Here is an 18,167-nt window from a genome sequence, read left to right on the forward strand (position 1 = left end):
CCTACAGCTGCAATAAAAGTAATTGATACATGGGCCAATCCATGACAAAGTGATCCTACCATTCAAAAAGTAAAATTAGTCCAAATACTATTTAAACAACATTAAACTTAAGTTTTAGCTTAGTGCGGAACACTAAATAGTTACTAATTTGATATTTATTGAATGACTTTAAGAATACAGATTAACAAAGAGAATTAAAAAATGTGATAAAGGTTGTCTTTTTTACATTAAGACTTGAATGTATAAGCAATGCTCATTAAATTTGTAATTTTCACAAATAAATTTGGTTATTATTAAAATTTATGAGTTGAGGTTCTTTTCCCCTTTGATATTGTTCAGTTAAAGTATTAGGTGAGTAATATGGTATTAAATGGAGTTAATTAATGAGGTAGTCACATAGGTCACACCTGGAACTTTTTTTAAAAAAAATTAATAACAACAAAAATAAAAATGTTTTCACCGGAATAAGAGACATGAGATGGAAGGTTACAATTTACATTACCCCCAATATGATGGATTAATAAGTTGTAAAAATTCACAGTTTTCAAGTTGTATGGTGGTGGTAGGTGAAGCTTTTACTGCCGTGTGAGTTGCACCCGGAACTCCCGTTATTCTTGAATTGCTCCAAAACAACGTTGTTCACAGAGCTCACTCTTCAGGACAGTAACAATGTCATCATTCTGAATACTATAATTATGATATGGATTAGCTAAATGTCTTTGTTCACAAAATATTTAGATTTGAAGTGTGTGATTGTCACAACCGGAACTCATGGATTGGCCCACATGCAGCTTTAGACTCTATTTAAACATGACAAGAAAAATATGAACTTTGATCACAGTAACAGAATGATTGTTGTAATTCTATATTTTAGAACTGAGCCAATATACTACTTTGACTTGAAAAACAAACTTGTATTCATAGATGTGTACATAAGTTTAATTAAAATAGGCATCCATACGAGTATCCAATATTGCCACAGAATTAATTAAAATTGTGCATATTTTGCATAATCTCCAGGATATTTTGGTTTTGCTAAAATGCCAGTCAGCATATATCCATATATCAGCTCAACTCTTTAAGTTATTTCATCAAAGCTTCTCAGACTCTCTCTCTCCCCTCCTAGCTTTATAATCATATATCATTAAAATTTTTAATTGAAACTATTCAATGGAATTGTTATAATAATTTTGAAGTTTCTATCTTGAGTGAGTGGTTTTTTGATAAAGGTACATAAAATAATTATTGGTGACAGGCATATCCATAAGAATTTGAAAGTTATTATTAACACAGGAATTCCTCTAATGTTTTTACTAGGCATAGTGTACGACATAAAATAACAAACAATACAAGTGCATGTACAAACAACACTTTTACTGAGATATGGAAGCAGTACAACATTAAGAAATAAGATGTGAACAATATGTAAATATCAGTGTGAATGAGAATAGCAAGCAAATCAAGTGAACATTTTAGCCCAAAATAATCAACATAGAAAAGAAACCTTGGATTATGATGCTTGATGCACTATATAACAACAATACATGAATAATTGATTTTCGTTTATACTTTTTACAATAGCATCTACAGTGCCAGATTTATTTTAGTGTATTATCTGTAAGAAGCTAGCAACATACATGCTCACAAAAGGCAAAATGCTAGTGCCACAGGTGTGCCATTTTCGATATAATAACTAAAAACTGGAACTGAATGATATGGAAACCATATATAATAAATTTCTCTTCCTCTTCAACTGTAAAACTAATATCTATACTTTGTACCATATGAATTATTATGATTGGAAATATATCAGTTGTGTATCTTTCACATTAGAAGTATCTACATACATATATGCATGTTTGTCACCAGATGTGAAAAATAAAAGTTGATATTGATAAGTGACTCATAAAGGAATGTGAGGAATCCTTGTTTCTTATGACTGGGAAGATAAATTACATTTTTGATGTTCTGTAGAAATCATTGCATTGCTAATCGGTGCAAGTTTAATAAACATAGTTGATAACAAAATATTTCAGTGTTAAACAGCATATAGTGCTAATGAGTATTGAAGATAGATATTATAAACTTTGCTCCTTCTTACAATGCGAGTGGGTGGTATTATTTTGCAATTGAGAAAGGTAATTTACTGCAGACAGTGTTGCTAGTCCATTGAAGACAGAATGCTGTTATGTTCATTATCATTATTTGACCAGGGATTGAGTTAACATGCAGTTATTGTTTAGATAAAGTTTGAAATTGCTCATGGCCCAATTTGTGTGGACATTTCTGTCATATTTCATCTCTGAGACATTTCTGAGAATTTCAAAAGGACCACAATTAGTTCTAATAGAGGTTAGTTTTAAAATATCCCCCTTAAATGAGTTTCATACCGCTTGTTTCTCAATTTTTGGGAAATAGGATGCAATATATTTTTAAAGGTTTTTTTGGAGCCATGTTGGGTGTAAATGTTCTTTCTGTTCCTTTATGTATTGAGGTGTGCTTCTTTAAGTATGTTTTTTTTGTTGCCTTCTATTGTGAGTTCTGTTTCTTTTCATAGGATAGGTGCAGACAGAAATCTCTGTAGAGTGAATAGTTGAGTTGAAACATATAGATAAATCTGCATAAAATGGTAATTGGATAGAGAATGTTAATATATTGAGCTGAAAGAGTTTGAAGATCATTTGTTATAATTTCATAATGATAATATTTGATTTAGTAGCAAAATTCGCTGATTTCCTCCTTCACTTTTTCATACCAACAAAATATCTTGTTAAAATTATTGGAACAACTCAATACCTTTGAAATCGTATTGGACATTCTATCTTCAAATATAACAAGAGAACAAAAAATAAATAAATGACAGATTATTATATATTATATATATATATATACATACACACACACACAAGTACATGCTATTAACATACCAGTGTGGGGAAAATTAGTGAACAAAATTAATTCACACAATATAACACACACAAGAAAATAAAATTAACATTTTACTTGGTGCAACAACATCGTACTTCCACAAATTGCAACTTGGGGTTCTCAACATTGTAATATGTTGATAACGATTGAAGTATAGGTGATTGATTACTCGTCTAGCTATGGTTGTGAAAACACAGACAACAAAGGAAAGAAAAGGTTATCACAGCAAACTTTCAATAAATGTGTTATATCTTTTCACCTCCAAAGTCATTGAACTCGAGCCTCTCATCTGTCCACTGCTCTCTGAAGGTGAGCTGCACACTATATTCCTGGAAACAGATGCATATTACTTGTTGACATAAAAAAAAAGTACAGCTTTATTGACTTTTTCATCTCATCTAACACAGAATTGAATAACATTGTATAGATGCAGCTGAAAATAGAATTCATCTACAGTGAAACCTCAATCTACATCGTTCATTTGCTATGCCTCTGAACAAGTTCCGCTAATATGAAAATAAAGTTTGCAATAGTCTTTCCCCTCTTTATCATTCCTGCTTCTATTGGTCTGAATGTTAAAGGCATGCATGGACGTATATGCCATTATCTAAGGCATGGACTCTGGGTGTAAAAATGTGGAGTTCGCTTGGTGAGCTGTGTCTGAAAGAAATGTGTGAAGTTGAAGTTGCACAGAGAGGAGGAAGGTGGGAAGTTGGGTGGCAAAAATTATTATGGCGTTAACCACGATGATGATGCACCCTATCCAGTTCATGCGAGTTGAGTCCATGAGAGCATTAATTTATGCTCATGATGTGATCAAAAGAGACCCAACTGCAGATTTTTAATACTGAAAGTTGGTTATTCAGTTTGAGAATTTTAAGTGTTGTCAAACAAAACTAAGATAATTACTTTTATGAAATATTGTGTAAATTGGGCTGAACAGCAGAAATAAATAGGGCTGAGCTGATACCACCATTTGCTGATATCAATTCCAATCGATACTGATGCCGATACCGATACTTGTATAATTTCAGCTTAAAATAAATACTAATTACTAAGTCATAACAAGTCATCACAACACATTCTATTAATGACATTAAATAACTCCCAAATTAGTCTCGTGTAGCATTATAAATAAAAAGGAAGTGAAGTGCTCCCCTGTGCTTTGCACCACACCATGAAGGCATATCGGGGGTGTGGAGTTAGGGCCCCAAACTTCCTTGATCACGACAGAAGATGGGGGTGATGTGATTAGCACCACACCCCTGGCTGTCTTTACCCCCCATAGTTTCATCCAGGTACCCACTTTATATGATGCTGGGTGGGTACCAGAGCCACTTGAACAGGAGAAAAAAAATCCCCGTTCTCCTCCACCGGGAATCGAACCCAGGTCTCTCGCATGGTATCAGACATCCTAGCGACTGACCTACCATGGCTACTGCATTATAGCACTTTAAAATGTCTTGACATTTTATGTGAATTTCTTTCTAGACCCAGAGGATGTAAAAAAGAGAAGATGATGATGTTTTTGAAATGTTGCCGTCCTTTTTGAAGTGTTGCAGTTACACTAAAAAATTGGTAGATTATTCGTAAGTGTCCCTGCTTCAATTTAACGTAAACAACATTCTTGTTGTTTGGGTGAACCTGGAGAGGGAGGAAAACAATGTAAAAAATATACAAATAGAGATATATAAATGCTCATTTGGTCGGCTCTATGCCCTGCTGTCTATTATTTTCTGTCATTTGCAATAAAAAACATGTCACTGCATAACCCTCCCTTTCCATAGTGACATCCATCCCCTTCCCAAGGACTCCGGAATCAGCCCTGCATGATAATTCTACTGGTTTTGAAAACTTCCTCGTTCATACTCCAAGAGTTTGCGAGCAAGAATTAGCAATGAATGGTTTCTTTTATTTCCACGTAGCGTTGACCACCAGGCAGTTACATGCCTTCAATGTCACATTTGGGTACAGCACTTTAGTCCTGCCTTTGATTTTGTCATTTGCCTCCCAGGAGGGCACAGCATTTCTCGTGTTGGACCCCAGTGTCACAAGGAAGGGTGAGCGAAATTTTGAAAAAGACAAATCTTTAAAAATGAGTTGCTTCTCTTCTCTTCTAGCTACTCAAGATCATTGGTATCGACGAAGAAAATTCAACCAGTACTTACTGATACCGATACATCGGTATTGGCTCAGCCCTAGAAATAATATAATTTGTGTGCTTTCTGATTTAGTTATACTGGGTGAGTCTGTTAAAAGAGGCCCCATGCAAAATGTGCTCCTTGCATGTAGGCAACCCTGGTACACCGAAGAGAAGAGCGGGGTAGAGAACAGGCCAGGATATCGATGCCAAGCAGTTTCGACAACATTACATAGAGGGGGATTGAAAAGAAAGTGTCCAGTAGTGACCTTGAGGCAGGCAACGTGCAGGTCAGTTGAGTGCAGTTGAGCGGCGAGGAAAGTTGTGAGTGTGGTTAACGGTGCAGCAGCATATCTTTGTTGTTGAAACATATGCGTGCCTCGGTTCTTGGAAACAGTGTGGAGATTTTTTTACGACGGAGTTCGCGGTGAATGGAGTTCCAGCAAAGGCCCCAACCAAATCAGTAATACAAAAACTGATTGCAAAAGTGCGTTAAAAGACTGTCTGCACTGAGGCAAAGGTGGGCGACGCATTGCAGCTAATGATACGCAGTCCATGAAAATCATCTCGGCGTTTGGCACAACAGTTGCAGGTGCCCCAGTCAACCGCTATGCGGATCCTGAAGCAGAACTTGCATGCATTCAAAGTGGTTTCTGTCCAATATTGCTCCGGAGGTGCTGCAGGATGGTTACTTGTTTATTTCCGATGAAGTATGGTTCCATCTGTCAGGCTACATAAACTTCCAGAACACGCGACACTGATCAGGTGACAATCCACATGTGTTCATGGAGGTTCCACTGCACGGCCAGAAACTCTGTGTCTGGTGTGCCGTGTTCTTCCATGAGACTGAACTCGGCTTGTTACATCAGTAACATATTCAGTGTGTTTGTTGAACAGCTGACTGAGGATGAGCGAAGGAATGCTTTTTCAGCAGGATGGAGTCACGGTGCATACAGCATGTGAAACGATCATGTGCATTGAGTCAGTGATCCCGCCTGATCGCGTCATTAGCTGTGGCACGAACCAACCTTGGCCACCTCGTTCTCCAGATTTATCACCCTGTGATTTCTTCTTGTGGGGAGATCTAAAGTGACAGGTGTATAGCAACAGCCCTCACACACTCGAAGAACTCCAGAACAACATTATCACAGCTATCCAGGACATCCATCAGGATGTAGTCGCCCGTGCTTTTCAGAACATGTGGTATTGTCTGCAGACGTACCTTGGGCTCAACGAATCCTCTAAGTAGGTTGTTGTCACACTGTACTGTACTTACAGAAGAGATGTTTCATTAATTTACATTTATGTCAAGTTGTCTAAACTGCTTGGCACCGATATCCTGGACTGTTCTCTAACCCACTCTTCTCTTCGGTGTACCAGGGTTGCCTACATGCAAGGAGTGCATTTTCCACGGGGCCTCTTTTAACAGACTCGCCAAGTATATAGCCAATAGTATTGGGTTGGTGCGAATGAAATGTCCGGCCCAGGTGCGTCATTGCCAAAGGCCAAAAGAATCAAAACTACAATGCCTGGTTAATCAAAATAGTTGCCGTCTGCAGCCACACACTTTTGTCATTGCTCAGCCAACAATTGGATTCCATGGCGAAATAAGTCTGGAGTCTGCGACGCAAAGATCTCCTCAACGGCATGTTGCACCACCCGATCATCAGCGAAGGTCTTCCCTGTCAGGAAGTGATCGAGATGCCGGAAGAGATGGTAGTCAGTGGAAGAGATGTCGGGAGAATATGCTGAATGAGGAAGGGTTTCATATTGCAACTCATGGAGAGCCTGCACCGTCCTTTGCGCGACATGTGGGCGAGCATTGTCGTGCAACACGAGGACACCATATCTGTGGACCATTGCTGGATGCTTGCGGAGAAGTTTGCGGTGCATTTCATGGAGTTCAGCACTGTAACGATCTGCATTGATGGTTTCTCCTCGCCTGAGAAAGACGTGATGGATCACATCCACCATAGACCACCATACCAGCAACAACACCTTCCGTGGGTGGAGAGGAGGTTTCGGAAACTGCCCTGGACGTTGATCACGATCCAACCATTGTCCTGATCGTTTATGATTGTCACAGCAGATCCATATTTCATCTGAAGTGACAATCCGATGCAGGAAACCATCCCGGTTATTCCTTACACTCGGAGAACTGCACACCTCCAGACAGCGAGTCTTGTTGACCGGTGAAAATCATGTGGTACCCATGAGTCCAACTTTTTCACTTTACCGATCACACGGAGCCACCGAACGACAGTGGCATGGTGTATGCCTAACTCGTCTGCAATGGCATGAACACTTTTCCGAGGGTCCGCTTCCACGGCGTTCCTCAGGAGCTCATCCGAACATGATGTTGGTCGATGGCCACGGGGTTAATTTTGTAATGTTGTGTCACTGGAACGAAATTTGACAAACCAGCGGCGAATGGTGTGTTCATTTACCATTCCTGGCCCAAATGCATTGTTAGTGTTTTTGGTGGCTTGCTGAGAATGTCCCAGTTTGGATTCGTAAAGACAAATCACTCGCAATTGTGTGTTCTCCAAGGTGCACTTTCAGACGACCCTGTTCAGCAACACACTGCCTCCTGACTGTCTGGGTGCTCCAGCCTGTTTGCTGGACGTATACAGAGTTTATGACGTTAGACCCGTGACCTCAGTCAATCCCTGTGTTGTGTTGTTGAGGTGAGCTTCCCACCAGACGTCAAAGCGGACATTTCATTTGCACCAACCCAATACATAGGCAATATTTGTGTATTTTATAAGGTCCTTCTTCTTTATTGTTTTCCCATATCCATATATATTTTTTTTTCAGTTCCTCAACCAAAATGACGAGGCAAGGTTGCACTGCAATTGTAAGTCATCAGCTAGTTGTCACATTTACTAACCCATATATGTGTATAATGACATTCAATAAAATGGTAATAGCATTCTTGATATTTTAAGGGGGGTACATCTCACTGAGGCTCATTAAATAGTCATGTTGATGATAAAACTTTAATTTTTAGCTTGCCTTGTTGAAAAACAAAAACAGCACAAGCAAGATAAAATCACTTCTCGCTTTCAATGACAATACAGTATTATGATGATCAGGAACAAAAGGTGTAGGTAAAGTTTGAGGACAAGCTTCACTATTGATACAAGCAAAATAGCACTTTCACACAGAATTTTCGTCGTCGCCTTGTAATCTAGAGGTCCCGGGTTTGATACCCGGTGGGGGCACATAGTGGTTCGTATCCCACTTTAAATTGTAGGTCCAGTCCCGATTAGCCTTACTGTGCATAAAGTGGACTTAAAACACCAACTCAATCAATCAATCAATTGATCACAGAATTTCATACAATCATACTATTACCTCATGCTAAGCAGCAAATCAGTGCCATATCGATTTTGCCCCCCTCCTGCAGAGAACCTTAAGGTATTCCTCCTACTTTAGGGTTGTAAGGCACTTTTGTTCTATTTGTGCTTTTTCTTTGTGTTCTGGAAAGTAGGCTAAACATGACCAGCTTGTGTTGTTTTAGTCATAATATACATATTAAGTATTTTGGAATAATATTAAGTGAATCAAAATTCAACATTAATTCAAAACAGGATTTGATAATAGTTAGATTAATTTTTCACAAAGGATTTGTACATTTCATACAGAAAATGCTTGTGAATTACTCTATTGGGCTATTTGCACAATTGATAATTTTACTTCAATTAGCACTATTGAAAGCACAATATAAATAAAAGATAAATTACATTTGGTTTCTAATTAGTTCTATTATTGTGGCATGTAAATTTATAAGGAAAAGTTAACTCTTCTACTTTATTAATTTTGGAAAAATGACAAAGACTACCGAATACCACACATTTCTTAACACACTGTTACCAATTTGTTAACATTTATCTAAATATATTTACAAGGACTAGAAACACATTAGATGCACCAATATCTGGAAAGTTACAGTCCAATATTAGGGAAAGGAGACAATGAAAAGCTAAAGGGTTGTAACAAGAACCTGAGAATGGAATGTGGAAAACACCAGTGGAATTAAAAGTGTAACGAAGATGTGTATCAGATTTATTATTATTTTTATTATTGTCTAAGATGAAGATGACTTTTTGGTTCTAGCCAATTTGTCAGACTGGTGAGGTATACAGTGAGGGAAATTAGTATAAAGGCACTAGTGTGTTCTGGAAAAAAACAAACATTATTTATTGTTTCATATTCATATTTCTACCTTAGCTTTGGTAGACTTTTCGTACAATTTAGAGACAAATCATATCAAATCAACTTTTATAATTCTTCATGGGGAAACACCACACGAAAACTGAAAAACACACTCCTAGGTGTGGAAATTGTTATATAGGCTCCTTTGTATTTTTACAAAATAAATTAAAAACAATCAGAAAACATTGCAAAACAAAGTTCTGGTATTTAGTGCAACCACCATTGTTCTTAACTTCGAAAATTCTCTTAGGCATGGACTGGATGAGGGTGTGTTTGTCTTCCTCTGAGATTACTGCTCACTCTGACTGAATCACATTTTTCAGCTCAGCCACTGCCTTAAACTGCTGTCCATTGGGATACACACACCTTGCTAGTATGCCCCATAGATTCTCAATTTGGTTTAAATCTGGACTTCTTGCCGGCCAATGCAGAACTGTTATTCCTTTCTCCTGAAACCAATGTCTTGACTTGGCTGACATATGAATGCCAGTGTTATCTTGTTGAAAACGTAAATTCATCAAATTCTTCTTACATCCGAAACAACTCAGCCTCGAGCATCTTCAAGTAGGCATCCGAATTCATCCCGGTGTGCAATCATGCTATTTTTGACGTACCTTTAGAGCAGAATGCTGCCCAGATCATCACACTTGCCCCACGAAAATTTCTACTCATCCAAACTCGGTCTTCTTTACGATCGTGCCAGTAACACTGAAAGCTATCTGGCACATTGAAATTATACTTCTTTCCGTCACTGAAAATCACCTGATTTTGTTCTGAGGTCAAAGACGTGTGTTCTTCAGCAAGTGCCATTCCAGTCTTCTTATGGGTATCATTTAGAGGTGGTTTCCTGAGCCTTTTTCTTGAATGCAATGTTATCAGCTAGAATTTGTCACACTCACTTAGCAGTGAATGACATGTAACTACATATCAGCTAAGATTTGAGAGGACATGTTATTGACTTTTACTTTAAGCAAAATCAATCATTTTGTGGACTCTGACAGCTTTCTTGTTCGACCATATTTTCAGTTTTGTCCATATTGTGCACCTAGTTTGACAAAATTGCCAATAACACAACTTGAACGCCCTAATTTCTTAGCGATTAGACGATTGGAGAGTTGCATCTCCTTGTAAGCAGTGATTTGACGATTGGAGACTCCCATCCCCTTATAAGCATTAATTCTTGCTTTCTGGTCAACTGACAGACGCTCTCCACGAGGCATAGCTATTGCATGCTCTACCTACTACCCGATGTTCGCACATACCTCTTTTCCACTACCAAATCAACACAGCACACAAAGCACAGCAGCTGCGACAGCAGTGGTGTTGCCTTTATAGTAATTTCCACCCTGAAAGTGTATTGTTGGTTCTTATGCAGTGCTGCCACCTACACACTGACACAATTAGTGTGATATTTTATTTCTAAGAATTGTATGCAATACACGTCACTAATACGGTAGAAACATTCGTGTAAATGAACAACTTTGTTTTCTTTTTCAAAAAATTGAAGTGCCTTTATACTAATTTCCATCACTGTATTTTGAAAAATGAGTTAATACTTACACATGCTAATTAGTCTAATGTTAATTTTCTTGAGTTTCTGACAGCTCTGGAATTCATGGTGGGAGAAGTATGACATTTTCTAGACTTTACTATTGCTGTTGCAGAATTTGAATTGGAAAACCACCCTAATCTCCAGGGTGCATTTAGTTTGCATTATTTATTAGTTATTATTTATTAGGGGAATACCCACTTTGAAGTTGCAAATTATTTAAAACACACTATAATAATCATTAATTGAACATGTATTTTTTTGGTGAATAAGAATTTTTAAATCAGTTATACATATTCACTAAAATTGTTAGAATTCAATATAACATTAAAAAAATACATATTGTAAAATTTGTAGAGTTGACAAGTAAGAAAAACTGCCTCTATGTTACTAACTTACCATTTTGTAATCATCTATTTTGCTGATTGAGCGAAGGTATATATTGACAGTCACTAGAGTGGGAGTATCTGTAAGAAGAAATAGTACATTTAACCTAAATGTATTAAATGTTTTATAGATTGTAGAATTACATAATAGAGTAATTGACGTATGGTTAGTATTGTTGTATTAAAAACTTGCATTAGCACATATCAGGGCTATGCTCGAGAGACTCCCTATGTGATATTTTATTACACAGAATTCTCTACTGAAATTAACATAAAAATGGCACAAAGATAAAAGATATATACTACGAACACATATAAAGAATTACTATTAATGGAACATCTTCAACAATTTTCATGAAATTTTGTAGAAACATAATTGATGCCATGTTTTAAGGTCTGAATTTATACATACGAGGGGCATGTAAAAAAAAAGGGCCGATTGGTTATTACAGAGAATAAAATCAAGCGAGAACATTTTTATTTTGATGCTATACAAGTGCATACCCTGGCTATTTTTCTACATAGTCACCATGACGCTCCAAGCATTTTTGGAACTGTAGACCCTCTTCGTAGAAATCTGCCACCTGGGATCTCAGCCAGTCGAGAACTAATGTCTTGAGAACTTCACTATCATCGAAACGTTGCGAAGCAAGCCACTTTTTGAGGTGAAGAAACAGAAAGTAATCACTTAGGGCAAGATCGGGACTGTAGGTGGGTGATTCAAATGTTCCCATCGGAATTTTTGAATTGTTGCAACAGCACGGTCAGCTGTGCGTGGGTGAGCGTTGTCATGAATAAGCAGAATTCCAGACCGTAACATTCTTTTTCGCTGGTTTTGGATGGCACTAAGCAGATTAGACAGTGTTTGGAAATACACATCTGCTGTGATGGTTCATCCCAGTTCCAAAAATACCATGAGGATTACACCTTTTTGGTCCCAAAACACGGTTGTTGCCATGATTTTGCAATGTGATGGTGTTTGCTTGAATTTCCCTGGTTTTGGTGAACCGGAGTGACACCATTGCATGGATTGCTGCTTCGACTCACCAGTGACATACGATATCCAGGTTTTGTCTCCAGTCACTATGTGAGAAAACAAGTCATCCCCATCCTTCTCCCAGCAGGCCAAAAAATCACGTGCTGATTTCATGCTTTCATCTTTGTGAGTGTTGTTTGGCACCCACCTTGCACACAGTTTGCGATAACCCAGATTGTCCGTTACAATTTGGTGCAATGTTTTCTCAGACACTTCAGGAAACTCCTTGCCTAGATCAGTAATGGTGAAACGGTGATTGGATCGCACTTTCTCATCAACATGTTGCACAAGGTCGTCCGTCTGAATACTAGGCCTGCCGCTCCGCTCGTTATCATGGACATTTGAACGTCCTTCCCGAAAAGCACGGCACCATTGTCTTTCCTTCACTCATTACTGTTTGTCTGTAAATGGAACACAATTCCCGATGAATGCCAGCTGCACTCAGTCCTTTTGCATTGAGAAATCTAATCACCGACCTCACCTTGCATTTGGCGGGATTTTCTGTTACAGCAGCCATTTCAGTATCAGTCATATTTGGGTATATAAGGGTATGTACCTCCACGCTGAGAAATATACCTCTGTTGCAGGCACAGAATAGTAAAGCATGCTTCTGTGCACGCGAAGCTTCGTCAGTGTTGCCAGTTCCAAGTAAAAAATTATCGGCCTTTTTTTTTTTTTTAGATGTGCCTCGTACTATCACTCGCTTCATAAACATTTTTTAATTAATTTCGTATGCATTTATTAGTAGATCTAAATTCATTACGTCAATAGCTGTATCTTAAATTGTCACAATTTTGCTGAAACCAGTAAACTGGAAGTTAATGCACATCTAATTAGTTCTGCAACAATGTCTGAAGCAAGGGAGGGTTGTTGATGCCATCCAGGTCAACTGGTTACCCCACTCATCACTTCCTGTTTTATTTAAACATGAGAAATTTGGTAACATTTGCCCCAAATATTCAATTTTCATGGATAGTTAGGGGAATAACAAATATGACTGATACTGGTTCCCCCTCATTACACAGAACTATACCTAGGTATAAGGGTACCTTTATAAACTAAGTTTCATAACTTTTCTATAATTTCCATTTGAGTTTGCATGTATAAAGTCTAACAATAATTTAACAATTAGAATGACACCTTTAATATACAAAAATATAAAATAATAATAACAATAATAAAAAAATGAAAATAATAAAAATAATGATATGGTTGTTACATTTTACATACACTGTGATTTGTGCTATAGATGTGGTAAGATGAAAATCTAAAAATATGTGCTGATGTTTTCGACATTGGTCAGATGAAATTGTCTCTGCAAACAAATTTGAAGCCCTTAATCAATTAAAGATTTTTTTATTGCAATCTCAATATTTCATATATATTTCATATATATATATTGCCTACTTAGGAACTATATTTTATGCTTTCATTTTATTTTATAATTTTTAGAACAACAATTAATTGTTAGTTCCAGCAATAATTGTAACAAGTTCATTAATTATAAGTAATTTTAATTAATTAATTAATTTTAATGTAATTAATTATAATTATCACTATAGTGGTAATGACAATTCCTGCTATGATAACCTTTCACCAAACCCTATCCTGAATATGAGTTTGTAGATGTCTCACAATGCAATAGATTAATGTGAGTTTCACATGCTTTGCATGGTTTTAAAAATTGTCCACAGTCTGTTTATTATTTTAAAATGTCTTCCTCATCAATAAATATCAAAAATGTTGAATTTTGTATGTTGTTTAACCTTAAATGTGGCCGATTTACATTACATCACCCCCCCCCCACACACACCCTAATTAGCTCTATATCCCCCCACACATACAGATGTGGAAAAAGTTCCAGATGGGTTTAGTACATATTAAAAAAAATGAGGGGTAAACTTGAAATCACACTGATATTTATCGTGTGAAGAGTCCATAAATTATAATTAAACTTAGCACTTTGTGATGGTAAATGTTTCCTGTTTCCTTCATTTTTGTATACAACCATTACATGTCACATAATTATTATTTATTACATATTTTACTGTGCCAGCATAAGTCAGAGTTAAATAAATGTAATGATGTAATAAGATTGTGCAAGTTGTGGGTATATATTGGGTACTCATTTGAAATTAGGATGAGATTTTCAACGAGGGAGTTTTGTTTTTAACACATCTAGATAGGAGTAAAAATCAGGAAACATTACCTGTTCCATTGAAACCTTTAGGTCGTATTGTGGCTTCATAACGTCCCTGTCCAAGAATTTGGTCCAGAACTTGTTTCTCAATTTCTCGGTAATTACTTTTTTTTTGGCTTGCAGCCCTGAAACATAAAACACTGCTTATATTAGTGTGTTATGACATGACACTTCATTGCTTTTAAAATACTTAAGCACATAAAAATTTACCCTGTTCTATCAAAGGAAGACATGGCTTGATGAAAGAGAACTGCAGTTAATGTTGATATACATTTTGGTAAGCTTATGCTACACTATGTAAATATGACTAAAGTTTTTATGTTGGAGGTTATGTATTTTTTATTTTTAGTTTGCTATTAGTCTACTTCTCCGCCTAGTGGTTGCATGACCTTGTAGTTTGTAGCAGGGCTTGCATGCTCTGATGATTTGCTAGGCTATAGCAGTGGTAGCATAGGTACCGGTAGGGTTTTCCATGCTGGGCAGGCTAGTGAGGAGGAACCAGACTAAGAAGCAACCTACTGGTCAACGGCTCCAAAGGCGGAAGAAGATGGATGGTCATCTCTGTTGTGCGATGCATTATCAAGATGATGGAACTCAACAAGTGGTACATTCACGTTGGATAAGACACAGGACATATAGACAACAAAACAGTCCAGAAGCCTGGGATGATGATAGTCCACTCGGACCAAAAGGTGCTGCGGGGGATCGAAATTCGGACTCCAAAACTACCCCACCCCAACCAGACGTTGGTGGACATAAAACTCAAGATGCTGATGCTGCTGCACGACCAAGATCCACATAGACTCTTCATGTGCTTAGGAGATCGAGCAGGGTTAAGGTACCCCCTGACAGATATGGCTACCATTGTTATTTTTTTTTTGTAACTCTGGGAGGAAATTAGTGTTGCCTCCTAGAGGAAGAAGAAGCAAACTACTGTTGCTATGCAATAGTCTGTGCAAACAAAACAAGAGTGTGGAACGTACTTTCGTTATAATGTAAAGTGTTACGTTGTTTATGACTTTTCTTAATAACTGTGGAAAGTGAGTTTGCATTTCTAATTATGTTTGATCTGCATCGGATCAAAATATATTCATGAATGTAACAAAGCCCTTGTACGTTTCGTGACTATGACTTGCTTCCATATGAAAATAAATCTTGATAGATATATTCACACCACACTATTTTTAAATGGTTTATGCCTACTATATTATGCCAAATTGTGTCAAACCGACACATTTATGATTGTTACAACAGCTTGTTGTACGAATGACGACAGTCAGTCCGAGATGAATAAACTTACGGAAATGTAAGATTCATGCAAATCCTGCAATCCATGAAGTGAAGAGTTCTTTCATAACGACTGCGCCATAATGTGCAATGCAAACATATCCATTATCAAGATTAACTGCATTTATTAAGAAAACTTACAAAGGTAACACTTTACATTATAACAAAAGTACGTTCCACACACCATCTTGTTTGCACAGACTATTGCATAGTAACAATCTCAACAGCTAAGGAGATGGTGGAACCTAGAGGAGTAACACTTCTTTAAAAAACTGTGGTTCAGCTGGCTTTGGCTGATAGCCCATGTAAGGGCCCCTTGCCAGGGTTACCGTTAAGTCTCAAATGCGGCGGAGAAGTAGTCCTTTGGTATAGTGCAGATGGTGGCAGAAGAGGCAACCTGCTCTCTTGGGAGTAATGAAGAGAGCTACTGCCCTGTGTGGAAGAGGGCTCTTTGAAGGCTAAGGAAGATAACCCCAACAGAAAATCAGCATGCCTGGAGGCTTAGATAGCAGCCCTATCACCAAGATCGGATGCTGTGGGCTAATAACCTGCACACCTTAAATATGTATTACAGAATCTGAAGTGAAACAAAACCAGATGGATCTTAAGTTTACAACCTTTGGCATGAAGAGGAAAACCAAAATAGGCTTCTGGAATGTCAGAACCCTGAGAGAAAGCATCAAACTGAGACAAGTAACAAAATAAATGGAGAAGTATAAGTTAGATATTCTTGGCTTGAGTGAAATAAGGTGGATAGACTTTGGAGAGATGGTGACATATGATGGACGACTGGAGAAAATGCTGAGCATAGGAATGGTGTAGGATTTTTCTTAGTAGAAATGCGAAGAATAGCCTTATGGAATGGAAGCCTATCTCTGATAGAGTAATGGTTGCACGTTTTAGAACTAGAAATGTGACAATAATCCAATGTTATGCACGAACAGAAACATCAGAGATGGATAAGAAAGAAGAGCTTACAGTTATACAGAACTTGAAGAAAAGAGATGTTGTTATAGTGAAGCAAGATATGAATGCAAAAGTAGGATTGGAACAAGTAATGGGAAGGTTTGGATTAGGAGATACAAATGAAAATGGAGAGATGTTTATACATTTTTGTGCAAACCATGATTTAATAATTGGAGGAACTCTCTTTATACATAAAAGGTGCCACAAGGTAACATGGGTGTCCGCAGATCATACCACAGAAAATCAAATTGATCATATTGAAGTCAGTAAAAATTTCAGTAGATGCTTATTAAATGTAAGGAATAAACGGGGGTTAGATATTGGCAGTGACCACCACCTTGTAGTTGTATTTTCAATTTAAGATAACGTAATCAGCTGTCAAAAAGTTTGGAACAAGGAAGAAAAAGTTTGACATACAGAAACTACATGATAAAAGTAAGCCACAAAATGTAAGCTAGAATTAACAAAACACTTTCAAGCACTCTCCACTTTCACAGACGATGAAACAGCAACAGCTAGAGATATTGAAGGAACTTGGAATGCTATTAGAGATGGATATCTCGAAACTAGTGAAAAGGTGCTTGGATTTAGGAATTATCAACAGAAAGAATGGATGTCAGAAAATACATGGGAGGGAATAGAAGCTAGAAAACAAGCCAAGAATAAGATAAAGCAGATCATGTCAGCAGAAGGCAATAGCACATGCAGAATATACAGAGATAGATAAAAGAGGGGAAAAAAGTGTTAGAAGAGAGAAGAGAAACTGGGTAGATAATCAAGCACAGATAGCTGAAGAAGCAGAAAAAAGAGGCGATCTAAAAGAACTGTATAATATTACCAAGAAATTGTCAGGGAAAGGGTTTAAAAGGAGTAAACCGGTAAAACATAAATAGGGAAACATTTTATCCAAACAAGAACTGCAATTAGAAAGGTGGAAGGAACATTTTTCAGAAATCCTAAATAAGCAGGATGAATTTATTAGAAGAGCAAGAAGAAGAAATTGCAAGGGAAGATATTTCTGACCCAAGGATAGGCCTATGCATCCATCATCATGTGTAGAAGTGAGAACAGCCCTGAAACAACTAAAAATTGGCAAAGCACCGGGAATAGATAGTATTATTCCTGAAATCCTCAAAGCAGATATTGAAACCACCACTGACGTGCTACATTTGTTGATAGAGAAAATATGGGAAGAAGGAAAAGTCCCAACAGAATGGAAAGAAGGGTTAATTGTTAAAATACTGAAGAAAGGAGACACCACCAACTGTAATAATTGGAGAGGAATAACACACTTAAGTGTGCCAAGCAAGGTGCTTTCCAGGATAATTTTAAATAGAGTCAAGAACATTGTGGAGACTTGTCTCCGCAAAGAACAGGCTGGTTTTCGCCAACATCGTAGTTGTGTAGACCTTATTAATACCTTAAGAATTATCCTTGAACAGAACGCAGAGTGGTAG

The 18,167-nt window shown here is 37.3% G+C and overlaps 1 protein-coding gene and 1 long non-coding RNA gene across 2 annotated transcripts in view; one reads left to right on the plus strand and one right to left on the minus strand.

Annotated features, from left to right (window-relative positions):
* The window catches only part of LOC146003493 (uncharacterized), a 319,461-nt gene that overhangs the window by 56,596 nt on the left and 244,698 nt on the right, over positions 1-18,167 (plus strand). The window lies entirely within an intron of this gene.
* Positions 1-18,167, minus strand: part of LOC146003485 (glutamate-gated chloride channel-like) — a 126,934-nt gene that overhangs the window by 31,958 nt on the left and 76,809 nt on the right. Inside the window, exons 3-5 of the mRNA XM_083141778.1 lie at positions 14,467-14,582; positions 11,235-11,302; positions 3,188-3,257 (exon numbers count right to left, since the gene is read on the minus strand). Of these exons, the coding sequence (XP_082997904.1) occupies positions 3,188-3,257; positions 11,235-11,302; positions 14,467-14,582 (254 nt within the window). The remainder of the gene's footprint in view (positions 1-3,187; positions 3,258-11,234; positions 11,303-14,466; positions 14,583-18,167) is intronic.

Source organism: Lepisma saccharinum, chromosome 1 (assembly GCF_977018435.1).
Source record: "Lepisma saccharinum chromosome 1, izLepSacc3.1, whole genome shotgun sequence".
Taxonomy (NCBI): Eukaryota; Metazoa; Arthropoda; class Insecta; order Zygentoma; family Lepismatidae; genus Lepisma; species Lepisma saccharinum.